The sequence below is a fragment of the Monodelphis domestica genome, chromosome 4, assembly GCF_027887165.1.
Source record: "Monodelphis domestica isolate mMonDom1 chromosome 4, mMonDom1.pri, whole genome shotgun sequence".
NCBI lineage: Eukaryota > Metazoa > Chordata > Mammalia > Didelphimorphia > Didelphidae > Monodelphis > Monodelphis domestica.
The window spans coordinates 416,622,775-416,639,806 of record NC_077230.1 but is presented as its reverse complement, the minus strand read 5'-3'; the positions used below and the strand labels follow the sequence as shown (position 1 = coordinate 416,639,806).

The window sequence follows — 17,032 nt, the reverse complement described above, 5'->3', positions numbered from 1 at the left end:
TGTGACTAAAGAAGAGATAAGGACACTTTCCCCCCAACCCCATTAGTGGAGATGTCAGGTCCGCATTTAGATATCTTCAGAGGTTTTCAGTATATTCAGTAGTTGTACTGATTTTTTCCCTCCTTTTAAGGTTTTTTTCCTTAACTTTCAAAATACTCCTTTTTATATGAGATGGTCTCAGGGATATATATATTTCTCTCCACCCCTTTGCCCATAGTTGTGAAAGGTAGATGATAAGCTGCTTTGGGGGGGATACCTTTAATCATACCCTACTGACATATCTATAGCATAGTGGCTAGTGGGTTGCTCAGGAGCCATTAAAACCTGTCTTGGAGGGCTTTCTTGAATACCTACTGGCCATGTGACCAGGAGCAGATAAGAGCCTCTCAGTTCCTCTTGGCACTAAACTGCAGAGAGTGCCCACCAGAATGACTAGGAAAGGGAATTTATTCATCCAGGATTCTACAACAGTGAGATCCTGTCTGGGCCTTGGCACCTATGGCTTTTAACATTCTTTGTAAACCTCTTGGCCGGGAGCTTAAATGCTGGCTCTCCCGAATTCCATTCCACACAATCCCTCCTCAAAGGAGTTTGCATACATTCTAATAGGGGAGACCAGGCCAGAGGTGGGGTGGCAGGAGTGAAGAGCAGCAATGGCCAGAGAGGTTGGACGGGTCGTCAAACAGTCGGGCCGAATCAGCACTAACGGAAAATTACTCTGGAAGGAGGGGCGGCCTGGATTGGGGGAAATGGAGACGAACCCGGGCTACAGAGGCAGCTGAGAGCCGCCCTAGGGATCGCAGGTCATCGGCTATTAATTTCAATTTACTCCTCCGTAAAGGCGGGATGCTCGGGGTAACAGCCCCTTCTCTCTTAATCCCTGGTCCCCAGCAAGGAGGACAGGTGGCCAGAGTCATCCCGGGGAAGGCCCACGTGGGGAGGCGCCTGGCCCCGCCCCCTGCGGTAGGACAGGCCCCGCCCGGGCCACTTCCGCCTCTCGGATGGCCCCTGGACCGGGGGTGACACCCGCCGGGCTTCCGGGGGCGGGGACGGATTGGGGATCCGGAAGGGGGCAGCACTTCCTTCTCCCCCCTCCCTCCCCCAGCCTAGACCCGGGCAGCAGCTGTGCGGGCCCCTTCCCCACAACCTGGGCGTCCTACCCATCTCCACTGTGTATCTGAGACGCATAACGCTCCCGAGTGGGTCCCGAAAGCGCGGGCTGCGTCGGGCCTCAGTCATTCGTCCTAGGGGGAGCGAAGGGAGCTCCCTGTCCTTACAGGTACAGACAAAGCCCAACCTCCGAGCCTCTCCAGGACCCCGCAGGGCGGGAGGGCGGGGCTCCAGGCCCGGGTAGCAGCGGGCAGGCGGGGACACCTCCGTCCCGTTATGCAGCGGGAAGAGGCGGGGCGGGGCTAATGGTGGACTCTAGGACCGCGCAGACGCCTTGGAGGGACCGTCGCCTCGGGCGGGGCCAGCCCTGAGTCACTGCGGCCCCGCCCGACCCTCCTGCGGCTGCCGGCGACGAGCGGAGCGGATCGCAGCGCTGCGCCGAGGGCAGGAGACTGAAATCAGGGTGAGAGGGGAACTCGGAGACCCAGAGACAGAGACACCCCAGAGCCCGGATCCGCAGTCGCGCTGTAGTCTCCCCGAGGCTTGCCCTTGAGCTTCCTTAAACCTAGGTCCCTGCGCCCGGATTAAAGGGCCTCCACCTCCGTTCCCCGCGCTCACTGACCCCCCAGGCTCTGGCATGAACGGGGTCCTGAGCGCCTCTAAACCCACCCCAGCGCCCCCAACAACCTGGGACTCTCAGCCTGGGCGCTCCTAAATTCCAGCCTAACCCCTGCAGCACCTCAGGCCCCACCCCCTGGCCACCAGGTCCTACAGGGTGCGATCCCCGAGCTCCTGATCCCCCGGGTTCCGCCCCACTGCTGTGCACTCTTGAAATCCCCAGCCTCCCGTCCGGCAGGGTCCGAGCCTGACGGCTGTCCTCCCTTCCCCCGTGACCTCCAGGTCCCCGAGACACCACAATGTTCCTGGTTAATTCATTCCTCGGAGGTAAGGGCGGCGGCGGCGGCGGCGCGGGCCGCGCTCTCGGGGGGCTGCTCAGCGGCGGTGGCGGCGGCGGCGGCGGTGCTGGGGGCATCGGCAATGTCATCGGGGGGCTGCTCAGCGGTGGCGGTGGCGGCGGCGGCGGCGGCGCTGGGGGAGCCATGGGCTTCCTAGGAGGGGTCATCAGCGCCATCAGGTGAGGAGGGGGAGGGGAGGCCGGGACACTGGGGGAGCGACTGGTCGGCCCTGGGTCTGTGAAGTAGCTAACAGAGGAGATGGGCCTGAGCCTCCTGGTGAATAAGCCTGCGGCCGTAGGGAGTCATGGCTGGTATAGGGCAGAGGAAGGGCCCCTCCTTACACTGAGATGAGCCCTGGTTCCTGGAATGGATGACTAGGGCTCCAGCCCCAGCCCAGCTCAGCAGAACCACGAGCCCTGTTTCAGGACCCTGTAAATAAAGCACTCTTCTGAATGTTGAAAAGCCTCTAAGGCTCTGGGGTGAGTTCCGTGGACAGGAAAGGCTGGAAGGGGCCTCATTTTACAGTAGAGGAAACTGAGGCGGGGGCAGGAATCAGGTCTGTGACTCCCCCAGAGCCATGCAGCTCAGGAGGAAGCCCGGCGGATTCCAAATCCAGCTCTCTCTGTAGTCTCCTGGTGGGAGGGGCAGGCTCACCCCCTCCTGGGTAGAGCTTGTGCCTGGAATGATACAAAGTTTAGATAAAATGGTGCCAAAGATCCAGTAGATACACCACATTCTAGGAGGAAAACCCAGGCTCTCTGAGGCCTGGGTTCAAATTCGGCCCTTAAACCTTACCATTTGTGTGACTTTGGGCAAGTCTCCTCCCCAGGCCTGTGTCCTCTGTAAAATGAGGGGCCAGACCAGGTGACCTGCCAGGGACGCCCCAGCTCCAAATACCTGGTTCTGTGGTTGGAGGCACGAAGCTGGAATTGTGTATGGAGCTGGCTGGAGTCCAGAGGATGGGGAAGCAAAGGTTGGGAGAGCGCTGGGAGGGGCTCCCCAGCTTAGCTGCAGACTCGCCTCAGAAGGCTGGCCAATGAGCTAAGTCTGGAAGGTGGATGCTTGATACCAAGTTAGGAAGGGTCTTGGTTACTAGATGGAAGAGTTTAGACCTCTCTGGTGAGGCAGTAGGGAGTCAGCGAAGGTTTTTGAGCAGAGGGGCAAGTCTGGGGAACAGCCCCCCCCCCCCCCCCACATATTCTCTCTTCTCTGTCCCCCTACTGTTGGGTAGTCCTCGATGCACACAAGCCCACCTCTTGATGAGGTCTGACTCTTCCCAGGACAGTGGGGCCACCATCTCTTTGTTCCTGGACTCTTACCTTTTCAAAGTTGGCCCATCATTGAGATGGGCAGACAAGACAGCTGGGTGACTCAGTGGATAGAGAGCCAGGCCTGGCGTCCCAAATCTGGCCTCAGATACTTCCCAGCTGAGTGACCCTGGGCAAGTCACTTAACCCCCATCACCTAATCCTTTCTGCCCTTCTGCCTTGGAACTGATCCATGTCGATTCCAAGACAGAAGGTAAGGGTTTAAACAAATTAGTAAAGTTCCCAAGGAGGAATGGATTGAAGGATGGCAGTGGGTTCAGTTTTGACTGTGTCTGGGGTATAATGGGACCCTCAGGTGGAAAATGGCCCCTTGGCTGTGGAAGATACAAATCTGGAGCTTGGGAGAGAGAGATGGAACAGAGTGAGGGATGGGGTATTCCCAAACCTGCCCTAGAGTGACCTTAGAGAGAAGGGGATGGAGGCCAGAAACCCGGGGGGAGTCCGTGTTTAGGGCATGGAGAAGGAGATAAAGAAGAATCCATTTGTGATGAAGGAAGAGAAGCAGAAAGTGAGGGGTTCTCTCAAGGAGGAAGAGGAGAGAACGGGTGGAAGGGTTTAGTAGGGATCGACAAGGCACTGGTATTCTGTGTCGCAGTATAACTGATTGAGAGTCGGGAGGAGTCTCAACTCTAGAGTTCAACTCCTTCATTTTACAGATAGGGAAACTGAGGCCCAAATTGACTAAGAAACCTGCCCGAGTTCATGTAGCTATCATAAATCCCATGCATTCCCCCTATTTTTTATTCAGAATTTAACACCAAATAAATCAGTATTTCTTGATACGTAAACTAGAAAAGATTGTGCATGAAACCGTAATTGAAGGTTTTCTTTGTCTGCCAAAGCAGAAAGCCTGTGCCTTTCAAAGCTATCCTGCCTCTCTGTGCTTCCTTCTGACCCTCCTTCTATTCTCTTGTCTGTAGCTTTTAGAAACAGTCCTCAGTGGCCCTCTGTTTGTTCCCCTCTCCCACACGCACCCTGGAAAAGAAAGAAAATGTAAGCCCTTATCACAAATGTACAGAGCAAGCAAAGCCTATTCCCTTGTTGCCTGTGTCTGTTCTGCGTCCCCAGTCCATGCCCCCATCAGGAAGGGGGTGGCTTGCTTGCTGCTCACTGGTGCTCAGGAATCGCGGCCGTCATTGTGTGGATCAGAATTCTCAAGTCTTTCAGAGTTGGCTTTACAGTACTGCCCACTGTGTACAGTATTCTGGGTCTGCTCCCTTCCCTCTGCATCAGTCATATGCGTCTTCCCAGGTTTCTCTGAAACCGGCCCCATATCATTTTTCTTTTTTTAAACCCTCACCTTCTCTTAGAATCAATACTGTGTATTGGTTCAAGGCAGAAGAGTGGTCAGGGCTAGGCCATGGGGGTGAAGTGACTTGTCCAGGGCCACACAGCCGGGACACGTTTTAGGTCAGATTGGAACCCAGGACCTCCCGTCTCTAGGCCCATCTCTATCCACTGAGCCATCTAGCTGTCCACCTCATTGTTTCTTACAGCACAGTAGCATTCCATCTCAGAATTGGGCTCTCCCTCAGTTTCCAATTCTTTGTCACTACAAAGAGAGTGACCATAAATAGTTGTGTGCGTCTGGTCCTTTTCCTCTTTGATTTCTTGGGGGTCACCAATGTACCACACTGCCAGCTAGGAGAGCCTTTGGGTAAGAGGAATAGAAACTGGCATGAAGGCAAGGAGGTGAGACCAGGGCCCCTCCGGGGGCCAAAATCATAGGATGAATGGATGAGTCACAGGGCCTTGCAGGAAATTCCTTTCACAAGAGCCTGACGGTTCTAGGAAGGCTGGGTGCTGCCTCTGGGTGTCAGCCATCAGTCATGCGGGGGTATGATCAGGGGCGCAGCCGGCCCTGGAGGAGAAGCCCATCCCTGGGGCCGGGGGCCTCCCTCCATGGCGCAGGGATGGGGAGAAGCTTTGATACCGGGATGCTGTTGTCCCTGGATTGTATTGATTTAAGAGCCTGTTTTAGGAAGGGGTGCTAGGCGGGACCCAGAGCTTCAACCCCTTCATTTTACAAGTGTGGCGACTGATGAGGCCCAGGGAAATGGGGGGGCGGGGGGGGTTCTTGGTAAATTATAGCTGAAAAAGCAAAACTCAGGAGCGATACCATCGCTGTCCTGAGTAGCTTGGCCCTCTGGGGTGGGGACCTGGGAGGCGAGGGTGTGAGAGGGTGACTAGTGCCAGCTTCCAGCCCACCCCCAGAACCCCAAGTTCCTGCTGGGGACTGCTCCTTGGACCCTCCGAGGGGACATGCGCCCCCCCCCCCCCACTGGCTCTCCCTGGGGTGGGGCAGTTATCCGGAAGGGATTATGCTTGAAAATGAAACAATGATAAATACAATAAACCAGGTGGGTTGGGTGCCAGCCCTGGGGAGACCCAGGCTGGGAGTGGATGAGGGGAGAGTTCTGGGCAGGCCTCTGGGAGGGCCCCCCTGCGGGGGAGGGGGTAGAATTCTTGGGTTCTGAGTGTGGGTGGGGAGTCACTGGGCAGAGAGGCCACTGTGGAGGTGGCCAGACCGGTTTTGTGGCAGAGGTGAAGTCAATCTCTGTGACACCCCCTTCCCCTGTTCTTCCCTCTAGCGAGGCCGCAGCCAATTATAACCCAGAGCCCCCGGTAAGTGAGCCCCTCCTCTGCCTGGGAGGAAGGTCGCAGCTGGGAGGGGGCATGCCTGGGTTCCTGGGTTGGGGAAGGGGATTTCTGAAGCCCAAGCCCTGGACACTGGAAAGGAGGAGGCCTGCGCCTCTTTCCGACCCTGGCCTTTCCTTCCAGCCTCCTCGAACCCACTTCTCTAACATCGAGGCCAATGAAAGCGAGGAGGTCCGACAGTTCAGGAGGCTGTTTACTCAGCTGGCGGGAGATGTGAGTGCCCACCTGCCCCCCATGTGCCCTCCCCATGGGCACCCGGCCTGAGTGTCTGCCCGCCCCGTGTGAATTTTAAAAGTCTCCATCTTGGTCTAGCACCCCAAAATTGTGCACACCCACACTACACGGGCATGTGCTAGTCAATGACAAATCAGAAATAACTAACTGCCCACCTGGGCTGTCCTAAGCCAAGCTAGAGCCAACCATTGGCATTTGTGAGACACAGGAAGTGAGGTAGGGAACAGCCTCTGCAATTCGCTCACTTCCTGTGGAGAGAGGGAGACGGGAGTGGGTGTTAGGAGCTTGGAGAGGGAGGACGCCCGCAGACAGCTTTCCTTCAGATCGGTCACGTGAGTTAAGGACTGATTCTTTCCACCTTGGCCCTTTGGGCCTAAAACACCCTCTGCCTTGGTCAGAGGTTGAGTAGCCCCTTTCCCCTTTCTCTTCTCTCCTTCTCTCCCTCTCCTTTCTCTACTCCCAGTGTGATTAAACCTCCATAAACTCCATTCTGACTTGAGTGTTTCATTTTAGGAATTTCATAAGTAAATTCCTTGGCGGCCATTGTTCAATATTACATCAATCCTGTAGCCACATTCTTAACCATTACAGTTGCTCATAACCTCTCCCAGAAGCCTAAAATTTCTACCATTACACCCGTCACGCCTCCTCCGAATGGGCTGTAGCCCAGGAAGAAGCCCTGGGGCCGGGGGACCCCTCCCCACCGCCCCAATCCCTCCTCCCAACCTTTCCCCTCAGGACATGGAAGTCAGCGCCTCGGAACTGATGAACATCCTGAATAAGGTGGTGACTCGACGTGAGTGCCCGCTGCCCCGGGGGAGGGCCGGCCTGGGCCCAGGGGCTGGGGAAGGCCCCCCCAGGTCTAACCCTGCCCTTCCTTGGCCCCCGCAGACCCTGACCTGAAGACCGATGGTTTCGGCATTGACACCTGTCGGAGTATGGTGGCTGTCATGGATGTATCCTTGGGGCGCCCGGGGGGAGCTCTGCGGGGTCTGGCCTCTCCGGCCTGCTTGTGGGTGTACGTGGTGTCCCCCCTTCACCGACTGGCCTCCCAATTTGAGCCTTAACTTCCTGCCCCCATCAGAGCGATACCACCGGCAAACTTGGCTTTGAGGAGTTTAAGTATCTCTGGAACAACATCAAGAAGTGGCAGGTGAGGCCCCCCCTTCCCTTCTCAGCACCCCGGGCTGTCTGCATCCTGGGGCTCATGGGAGCAGGCCCAGAGGCCCCTCCCCCACCCCCTGTGACCTTTCCCACCCCCCTTCCCTTCTCCAGGCCATCTATAAACAGTTCGACACAGACCGCTCGGGGACCATCGGCAGCAACGAGCTTCCTGGCGCCTTTGAGGCTGCAGGTCTTGGGGGCCTGGGGTTCGAGGGGTGATAGAGGACTTGGCATCAGCCTCCTGGAGTCTGGGATCTTTGGGAGGAGGTTTAACCTCGGTCTCTGGTCTCGGGTCCCCCAGGGGTCCCATTTTCTTTTCACAAGCCTCCCTTGTGTGAAGGGAGTGTGAATGTGAATAGGGACATCCATCGAGGAGGGTCTCCGAGGCCTCCCAGGCACAGCTCCAGAGGAGGGCCACTCCCTGATGCTCCCTCGCCTTCCCACAATGCCCAGCCTGGAGTGGGGCCTAGTGAAGACCCCACACATAAGCAGCAGAGCCAGAGTTGGAACCTGGGTCTGTTGTAGGGTTTCCTAGGACACCCCTTCAGGAACGTGGGCTCCGCGAGCTAATATAGGTCCAGCCATGCTGGGCCCGGAACTGGGAGACCTGGGTTCAAATCCTGTCTTGAATACACTAACTGGCAAGACACGGCATCTGTCAGCCTCAGTTTCCTCATCTGTAGAAAGGGGATGTAGCTTCTTGCACCCCTGCTTCATGAGCCTGTGGTGGGAACCCTCCTTGTAGGCCTGGGAACCCCTCATCAGTCAGTCCCGGCCACAGACACCCCCAGGGGGTGTAATTCACAGAGACATGCCCCCTCCCCAAGAACACCCCGCCCAAGGGGTGACTGAGCCTCTGTTTCCTCCTTTGTAAGACTGAGGAGGTGGTCGCAGGGTCCAGCGACAGTGACGGCCGGGTTTATGGGGTCGCCGAGGGACTGACCGTCCTTGTTCTTGCCTGGAATCCGGCGAGTCCCTCCTCCAGAAGCCTCACTTTGCTGGGGGGGGGGGGGGGAGGGTGGCTCGCCGCCTCCGGCCTCATGGTGGCCCCCACTTGAGTGGGGAGGAGGAGAGCTGGGAGCCCCGCGCTGACCACTGACCTCCCCTCCCAGGTTTCCGGCTCAACCCAGAGCTGTACCAGATGATCATTCGCCGCTACTCGGACGAGGACGGGAACATGGACTTCGACAACTTCATCAGCTGCCTGGTGCGCCTGGACGCCATGTTCCGTGAGTGACCCGGCCTTGAACCCTGTCCCGGGTGTCCCCACGCCCTGGGGGGCCTCCCCTGCTCACTGCTGTGTCCCCCCAACCAGGTGCCTTTAAGTCTCTGGACAAAGACGGGAGCGGCCAGATCCGAGTGAACATCCAGGAGGTGAGGCAGCCCCGCCTGGGCGCTGGGTGGGAGACCCTGCGGGAGCCACCCCCAACTCACCTCCCCTCCCCCCCCCAGTGGCTGCAGCTGACCATGTACTCCTGAGGCCGGCCGCCGGAGCACCAAGAAGCCACCCCGTCATTCGGCCCCCAGCGTGGGAGTCCTGTGGTCACCTCGGAACACTGACGTCGTCCCCAGCACCCCGTCTTCACCCTGACCGGCCCCTCCCCCAGGATCCCCCAGCCCTCCCTCCTCTCCCTGACCGGCCCCTCCCCCAGGATCCCCCAGCCCTCCCTCCTCTCCCTGACCGGCCCCTCCCCCAGGATCCCCCAGCACCCCATCATTATCCCCCTCCCCCAACATACCACACGCTATTCCCCCCCTTCCCAGCATCCTGAACAGTCACGTGCTAACACGCCGGTGCCGCCCCCAGCCGCACCCCTGTAAGTCTGCCGTGCTCGGGCTCCCCCCACCCCACAGACGCATCCTGTGCCCGCTCCTGCCAACACGTCACGCTAACCCGCGGCCCCCAGCGCCCCTGTAGGCCTGTCATGTGCTAGCTCCTGGCTCCACCCAGCCCCCTGCAAGTGCATGCATGTGCTTTGCCATGCTGGACACGCCGGCCCGGTGCCATACCCTTTCCTCTTCCCTCCCCCCCATCTAGTGCCTTTTCGGGTTCCCCTCATGCTTCGGGCCCCTCCTGGGGGGGGTGCCTGGGGTGGGGGGGGCAGGGCCTTTGGGCTGCCCTAAAGCCCATAATAAACAGTGGTCACAAGATGCTGCGCCTCCTCTCTGGGGCCATCACTGCCAGTGGGGTGCGGGGGGGGGGGGGGGCAGGGAGGGTCTTCTCTGTGCTGCCCCTCCTGAAACCCGGCCTCATGGCTCAGAAGTGACTGGCCAGGGTCCCCCAGCTAGGCAGTGTCTGCGGCCAGATTTGAACCCAGGACCTCTGGTCTCCAGGCCTGACTAGCCTCAGAGTCTCCCTCCCGCGTCTGGCACAATCTGGGGAGCCCCTGCCTGCGGGCGCAACAGTCACACCTGTCAGGATTCTCCCAGCTGCCTCCCTGGAGCGCCCCATCCAGGGGCAGAGCCCGAAGGCCACATCCCGGGGAAGATCTCCCCGGTCCCTGCTGCCCCTTTGCCACCTATGGACTCTGTGCTCAGGGCCAAGCCTGGGCCCCCTTCCCAGCCCTGCCAGCCCGGCCAGTCTCAGGGCGACGTCCTAGGGCATGTCGGGCGCAGCCCCCTCCTCCAGGCAGGACGCCAGGCCTCTGCTGTGGGGGTGGGGGCAGGGATGGCCCACAGTGGTTTGGGGTCCTTGACTCCCTCGGGGAGAGGGGGAGGCGGTGGGCTGCCAGCACCAAGGGGAGCACCAAGGGGACAGACAGTTCTGGATCGGCTTTCTCCCAGCCAGAGACTTTATTTAGCCCCAGCCCGCCCCGCCTGCCAGGCCTTGCCAGGCCTTTCCTCTGCAGTCTTGTCTTGGACTCCGGCTCACTTCTTGTGGGGGAAGGAGGCCCAGCCCAGGCAGAAGAGGCTGTAACAAGTGCCTGGGGGGAGAAGGAAGTGAGGGCTGCCCCATCCCGGTCCTGACCTCCCCAGAGATCTTCAGCCTTCCAAAGGCGACCAACCCCCCCCCCCCCCGCGGCCCTTCCCCCACCCGCCTGGGAGCCCCCTGTGCCCCCCTTCACTCACCTCCCAAGCACACGGCCATGGTGAGTCTGTACAGGAGGCCGTCTATGCCCCCACCCTTCAGGTGCACTGGGAGGTCATTGTTCTCCTGGGATGAGGGCAGAGTCTCTGTCACCACCCCAAAGGGTCACGGGGAGCCCCCACGGCTGGGCCTGCCAGGAGGACAGGCCCGAAGCTTTCAGCCTGGTTCCAGATACGGGGGTCCTGGAGAACGCGATCCCCAGGGGATCCAGCCCCAAAGAAGCCCCCCGGGCCCGGCTGTATCAGGGTGTCCCGGGGAAAGGGCCCCACAGGGGCATGCTTGGTAAATATTGGGGTGCTTAGGGGGTGGGGGCAGGCCCTCCCTCACCTGGAAGAGCTTCTGTTTTTCAGCCACTTTGTTCATAAAGTGGTTTCTGGGGCTGGCGCTGAAGGATCGGGTCAGGGTCCGGGAGTGGGACACCTGGGGAGAGGGACGGTGAAGCTGGGTGACTGACCTGGGCCTCGGGGTGGGCAGAGGCAAAGGCCAGAGGCGGTCAGCCTGGGAGCCGGCTCAGAGGGCACCTGCCAACAGGTCCCCCGAAGTAGCCTGGAGTTGGGCAGAGGCGGGGCTTAGGGTGCCGGCAAGGGAGTCCCAGGCTGGATGACAATGGGAAGAGGGAGAGCCGGGCCAGAGGGTTCCTGGGGAGCTCAGAGGAGTCTTTGGGCCCTGGGGTTGGGGTTCCTCTGGGTCCTGGCTGGGGATTCTGGGGGGACCAGTCCTAGCCCCGGAAGGCAGGGGGCCCAGGGGGTCGTGCCTTAGGAAGTCAGTGTGTTCGTCTGTGGTTAAGGACTGGTGCATGAGGGTTCCTGGGCTTGGAGGCTCCCAGCGGATCCTAGCCAGAGAGAAGAGCGCCCAGGGAGCAGCTAGCATTTTGCACCTCCGATCTGGCGCTAGAGGTGGGAGGGGCTCCCTCCCAGCCTGGGGGCCCCAGGGGTTCCCTCCCAGCCTGGGGATCATGGGGGCTCCCATCTCAGATCAGAGGGAGCTCCCTCCTGGAGCTGGGGGTTCCGGGGGTGGGGGTGGGGGTGGAGGTGCCAGCCCCAGAGGTCGGGGAGGGTTCCTGGACTGGGGTCTCAGGTTGGCCCGGGGCGCTCACCAACAAGCCCCTCATGGCGTCTCTTGTGTGTGTCCTGTCCGCCTCTGATAGTCCAAGGGCACAGGGGCACCCGGCCCCCCTTAACCTTGGGCCAAGCTCCAGGAGCAACAGCTGAGGGGGAGGAGCCTCCCGGGGAGGGGCGGGACTCGAGGCTGCTCCAATGAACTCGGCCCAGGCTCCGAGGCCCGCCCAGGCATTTGGAAGAAGGTCAGGATTGGCTGATGCGTCTATCAATCGAGGACTTTGCATTCCTATTGGTCGAAGGGCAAATAGCCTCTCCTGAGCCCCGGCTAGGTGAAATTGTCTATAAGCTTGAGGGGCGCGTGCAGAGGCAGCCCTCCGCGTAGGTAATCTGGTGCCCTATCTCCCGACTTTCTGAAGACCTCCGGGTCCTCTCCCCTTACTTCATTCACTGTGTTGCGCCCTGGAGCAAAAGGCCCATTTGCCCTTTGTTAGTTCCACCACTCTGCCTCGTCTCCTGCCTCAGTTTACCTTCAGTTTCTCACAAAGGATAGCTGACATCGCTTGGCCAGATGGGAGAAACCATTCCTTTTCATCTAAACTAAAAGGTCGGATAAATCCAGGATAAAGTCAGATTTAGTTAGTATTAGGCTTAACGGGACGGCAAGACCTGGAGACAGGAAATCCTGGGATGAAATTTGGCCTCAGACACTTTCTGGCTCTGTGACCCTGGACCAGTCACTTAACTGCATTTGCCTGGCCCTTACCGATCTTCTGTCTTGGAACTTATCAGTTCTAAGATAGAAGGTGAGGGCTTAATAGGGGGAAAAAAAGATGTGGGCAAGGGTCAGGGCTGGATTTAGAGCCTAGAGCAGACAGGGTCATATTTAGGCTCTAATTCGGGGTAAGATTTTGGATCAAGGCCAGTTTTAGGGTTAAGGGTCAGGACTTCCTATTGGGGATGCTAAGAGGTAGCTATTCAGACCCCCCACAAGGTCTGATGAGTTGGGGTCCTGCCCTATGAAACTCTGTGCAGAAGAAATCAAAGCTATTTAGTCTAGAGAAGAAAGAGTTAAGGGAAACAATTGAAGGGCTGTTCTAGGGAAGAGGACTTCTTTGATTTGTTCTGTTTGGCCACAAAGGACAGTCAGGAGGGCTGGATGGAAGCTGCAAAAAGGCAGATCTAACCTTCATTTAGGGAACACTGTATACAGTAACAGCAATATTGTGCTATTCTCAGGAACAGAATGATCAAGACAATTCCAAAGGATCCTAGATAAAAGGCACTAGTCATCTCCAGAGAGAGAACTGATGAGCTCTGAATGCAGAGTGAAGCATTTTTACTTGCTTTATTTTTGTTTTATTTTGTTTATATATTTGATTTTATTACTGTTTTCTTTTGCAACATGGTTAACCTGGAAATACATTTCACACCACTTCACCTATATAATCAATATCAAATTATTTGCCTTCTCAAAGAGGGAAGAAACAGAATTGAATTTGGACTCAAAATCTGAATAATTGAGTATTACCAGTTGGAAGATTAAATATTTCTCTCTTGTCAAATGATTAGTCTTCAAACCCTTCACCTGTCCCCATTCCCAGCTTCATTCAATATGGCCACATAGAAGAAAGAGGAAGGGGACAAAGGGAATTTTTTTACTTGCCTCTGTTTTAGGTTGATCAAGCCCAAAGCAGGGAGTAAGACTGACGAATAATTCATTTTCACTTGTTAAGCTCATTTTTAGAGTTAAGGAACTCATAATTCAAGGATTTTCAGCTATCCTCAGCATTCAGGAGTACAGAGAGAGGCACAGAGACTTGCTTTCTAAAATCTTAGCTTGCCAGCAATGCAATGACCCAGGACAATTCAGAGGGACTCTTGAGAAAGAACACTATCCACATCCAGAGGAAGAACTGTGGGAGCGGAAACACAGAAGAAAAACAATTGCCTGATCTCATGGGTAGAAGGGGGTATGACTGGGGAATGTAGACTCTAAGCTATTACCCTGGTGCAGTTATCAACAATATGGAAACGAGTCTTGATCAATGACACATGTAAAACCCAAAGGAATGCTTGTTGGCTGTGAGAGGAGGGAAGGGAAGGAGCATGAATCTTGTAACCATGGAAAAATATTCTAAATTAATTAAAAATTAAAAATAAAATAAAATTTAACAACCTTAGCTTGTGCACACAGATTAAAACACAGATTCACAAAGACAGGCTTAAAAGAGTCAACATCCAACCCGGTTTACTGTCTTAGAAAAGGTTTCATTGGCTGTTTCCATAGGTTGAAATAGGCTAATATTTAGACAAAGAGCTTGACACAGAGAACAGATAAAGACACGCAATATTTGAGGATTGCCTCTTTGCTCCAGACTGAGGAAAAGGAGGAGGGACAGCAGAGGGACTGGGAGCTGAGATCACTGGCTCGGGTCTCCAGCAGCAGCTTCAGGGACTCCCTGCCTCTGTCCCATTCTGAGTTTGCTCATCCCCCACCCTCACAGCAAGCTCCCAGATAACCTACTTGCTAAAGGTCTGACCAGGATACACCAAACTGAAGAGCAACTGACTTAAAGTCCTCAATGATTTTCTGTGATGAGGGCTACGGGGGAGATGGACAGGGCTTGGGGTTGGATTCTTTTCCCCTACGATAATGGCCATTTGGTGTTACAAAAAAAGAGAGGGAAATATCTCAGGGAGTGGGACTGTGATGCCAAGTAAACACAGTAAATTTCACTTGATAATTTGTTTAATATTTCATCTCAGAGACTAAATTGAAAGAATAAGATGCCAAAAAAGCAAATTTGGAGGGGAGGACTGAATAACCAAGGCACCCAGACACATTCCTGACTTTGCAAGCATGTGACATCTTTTTCTCAGGTTTTAAGCCTCCCCTGTACATTCATTAAAAAAAAAAAACTCTTACTATAAGTCTTAGAATCAATACTAAGTATCAGTTCCAAGGCAGAAGAGTGGTAAGGGCTAGGTAAATGGGGTTAAATGACTTGCCCAGGGTCACACAGCTAGGGGGGATCTGAGGTTAGATTTGAACCCAAGTCCTTCTGACTCCAAGCACTCTGATGCTCTATCCACTGGGCTACCTAGCTGCACATTCTATTTGGGAGTGTGGGATGGAGAGAGCAAGACAGAAGCATTTATAATTTTCACACAAATGAGCAAAACTCAGACTTTAAAAGAGGACTCATGTCTGCCTCACAGAGACAGTGGAGAAGAGAACCAGTCTTGGAATTTACTATATCTTTGCAAGCAAGAGAGGAGAGAAGGGTTTTTTTCCTTTCCTCCTCAATCCAACTGGTAGCCACACATGGTTAAGTCCAGTGGAGAAAAGTCCAGATGTGGAGTAGAGCTGGCAAGAGAAGAATTGAAAGTCTAGCATCAAGAACTAGAATCTTGCCCAAGAAATGGAAAGTTCCAGCTGGTCCTAAGGTATTGGCTCTGTTTCTGTTTCTTTTTTTTTTTACCCTTACCTTCCATCTTAGAATCAGTACTATATATTGGTTCCAAGGCAGAAGAATGGTAAAGGCTAGGCAGTTGGAGTTAAGTGATTTGCCCAGGGTCACACAGCGAGGTTTGAACCCAGAACTGCTCATCTATATGCCTCATTGTCAATCCATTGAGCCATCTAGTTGTTCCCCATGCCTTGTGTCAGAGGTTGATAACTCAGAGTCCATCTAAGACAAAGATCTGAGTGCCCTCATCAGAGGATGATAACTCAGAGACTGTCTAAGACCAGATCCAAGTGCCCTCACCTTCACCTCTTTATGCTTAACATAACAAAACATGTTATTGCTGTCAAGACATGTTATTGCTTATTTGACCGTTCCATGAACCCAGATGACACTCAGAGTCATATCTGCTACTCTAGGAGCCATATCTACATCCTGTTATACTTTCCCATTGATGTTTCTCAGAGGATTGTTTTTTACTTATGTGGGTTTTGCCTTTAAAAGCTGTAACCTGTTCATTAGAAGGCTCAGGATAAACAATAATCTAGATGTCTCCACAGCTCATCTCTATTGGGCAAATCTTGGGCAGTTTCCTGCTCTCTGTCAACAATAATGGGTACTGGTGATTCACAGGTAATCGACATTTCTGTGGCTGATTAAACATAGCCTAGCTTCCAGGAGAGAACACTGCCCAATTATCTCTCTAACTTTCTCCCTCCCCCATCAGTCATAGAAAAAGATAGAAGGAAGAGGGACAAGCTGGTGTCTCTGACCTACCTGGGGACACAGGTTTGGTCACAGAAGAAGGGCAAGAAGGTGAAGTAATATCTTTACCTTTTTACCCTCCATACTGTGTGAAGTAGAATTCTTGGGGAGCTTGCACTCCCACAATATTTTCTTTATCTCATCCTATATATAAAGCTGCTTGAGGAGGGGGATTTCTCTACTCTTCATAAGAAGAGATTGGTGTTTCCCTTCTGAAGGGCACTTAACTTTCACTCATTTTCTAGAGGAAGTTGCCGGTCTATGATTATGAATACTAATTAATGTATGCTGGGGAATAATGCATGATTTCACCTCATACACTGACCATTTGGGACCCATAAATTTAATATTGATGTTAATTTGTTGTTCATGATTCCTTTATTTTTTCTTTAAAGATTTTAAAAAATATTTAATTTTTTTCCAATTACATATAAAAACAAACTTTAACTTTTTTTTAAATTTTGACTTCCAAATACTCTTCTTCCCTCCCTCCTTTGAGAAGGCAAGCAATTAGATAAAGAATAGATAGATAGATATAGATATAGATATAGACATAGATATAGATATAGGTATAGAAATAGATATAGATATAGATATAGACATAGATATAGATATAGACATAGACATAGATATATACATGCCAAACATATTTTCATATTAGTTATGTTATAAAAGAAAACACAGATCTCCCAAAACAAAGCAAGAAAAATAAAGGAATTTAAAAAAAAAACAACAGTCAGCTTCCATCTTCATTCAGATCCCATCAGTTTTCTCTCTGGAGGTAGACAGTATTTTTCATCATGAGTCCTTTGGAACTGTCCTGGATCGTTGTATTGCTCAGAATATCTGAGTCTTTCACAGTCATTTGTATAGTATTACTATTACTTTGTACAATATTCTCTTGGTTCTGCTCACTTCACTTTGCATCAGTTTATATTTCTTCTCAGGTTTTTCTGAAAGGATCCTGCTCTTCATTTCTCAAGACACAATAGTATTCCATCTCGATCATATCCCCCAACTTCTTCAGTCATTCCCCAGCTGAAGGGCACCCTCTCAATTTCTAATTCTTCGCCACCACAAAAAAAAAAAAAGCTTGTAGAAATATTTTGTATATGCAGGTCCTTTTCATTAAAAAATTTTTTTTTCTCTTTGGAATACAAACCTAGTAGTGGTATTACTGGATCAAAAGGTATACAGTTTT

General features: G+C 53.8%; 2 protein-coding genes across 3 annotated transcripts; one reads left to right on the top strand and one right to left on the bottom strand.

Annotated features, from left to right (window-relative positions):
• The first annotated feature begins 1,031 nt into the window (after positions 1-1,031).
• On the top strand, positions 1,032-9,601 carry CAPNS1 (calpain small subunit 1). 2 transcript variants are annotated; one of them, XM_007507897.3, is made up of 11 exons: positions 1,032-1,279; positions 2,011-2,245; positions 5,986-6,019; positions 6,176-6,265; positions 7,025-7,082; positions 7,178-7,242; positions 7,371-7,439; positions 7,562-7,640; positions 8,563-8,679; positions 8,766-8,824; positions 8,903-9,601. In XM_007507897.3, the coding sequence occupies exons 2-11, from the start codon at positions 2,028-2,030 to the stop codon at positions 8,927-8,929; spliced, it is 816 nt and encodes a 271-aa protein (XP_007507959.2). In that variant the 5' UTR covers positions 1,032-1,279; positions 2,011-2,027; the 3' UTR covers positions 8,930-9,601. The 2 variants fall into 2 exon arrangements, with proteins under 2 accessions (XP_007507959.2, XP_056652058.1); XM_056796080.1 differs by lacking the exon at positions 1,032-1,279 and adding an exon at positions 1,354-1,573.
• Positions 9,602-10,212: 611 nt separating this feature from the next.
• LOC100017100 (cytochrome c oxidase subunit 7A1, mitochondrial) lies at positions 10,213-11,787 on the bottom strand. Its single transcript, XM_056796082.1, has 4 exons — positions 11,635-11,787; positions 10,866-10,958; positions 10,520-10,604; positions 10,213-10,374 (listed from the first exon to the last, which is right to left on the bottom strand). Exons 1-4 carry the CDS (start codon positions 11,647-11,649, stop codon positions 10,319-10,321), a joined length of 249 nt encoding a protein of 82 aa, XP_056652060.1. The 5' UTR covers positions 11,650-11,787; the 3' UTR covers positions 10,213-10,318.
• Positions 11,788-17,032: the final 5,245 nt, after the last annotated feature.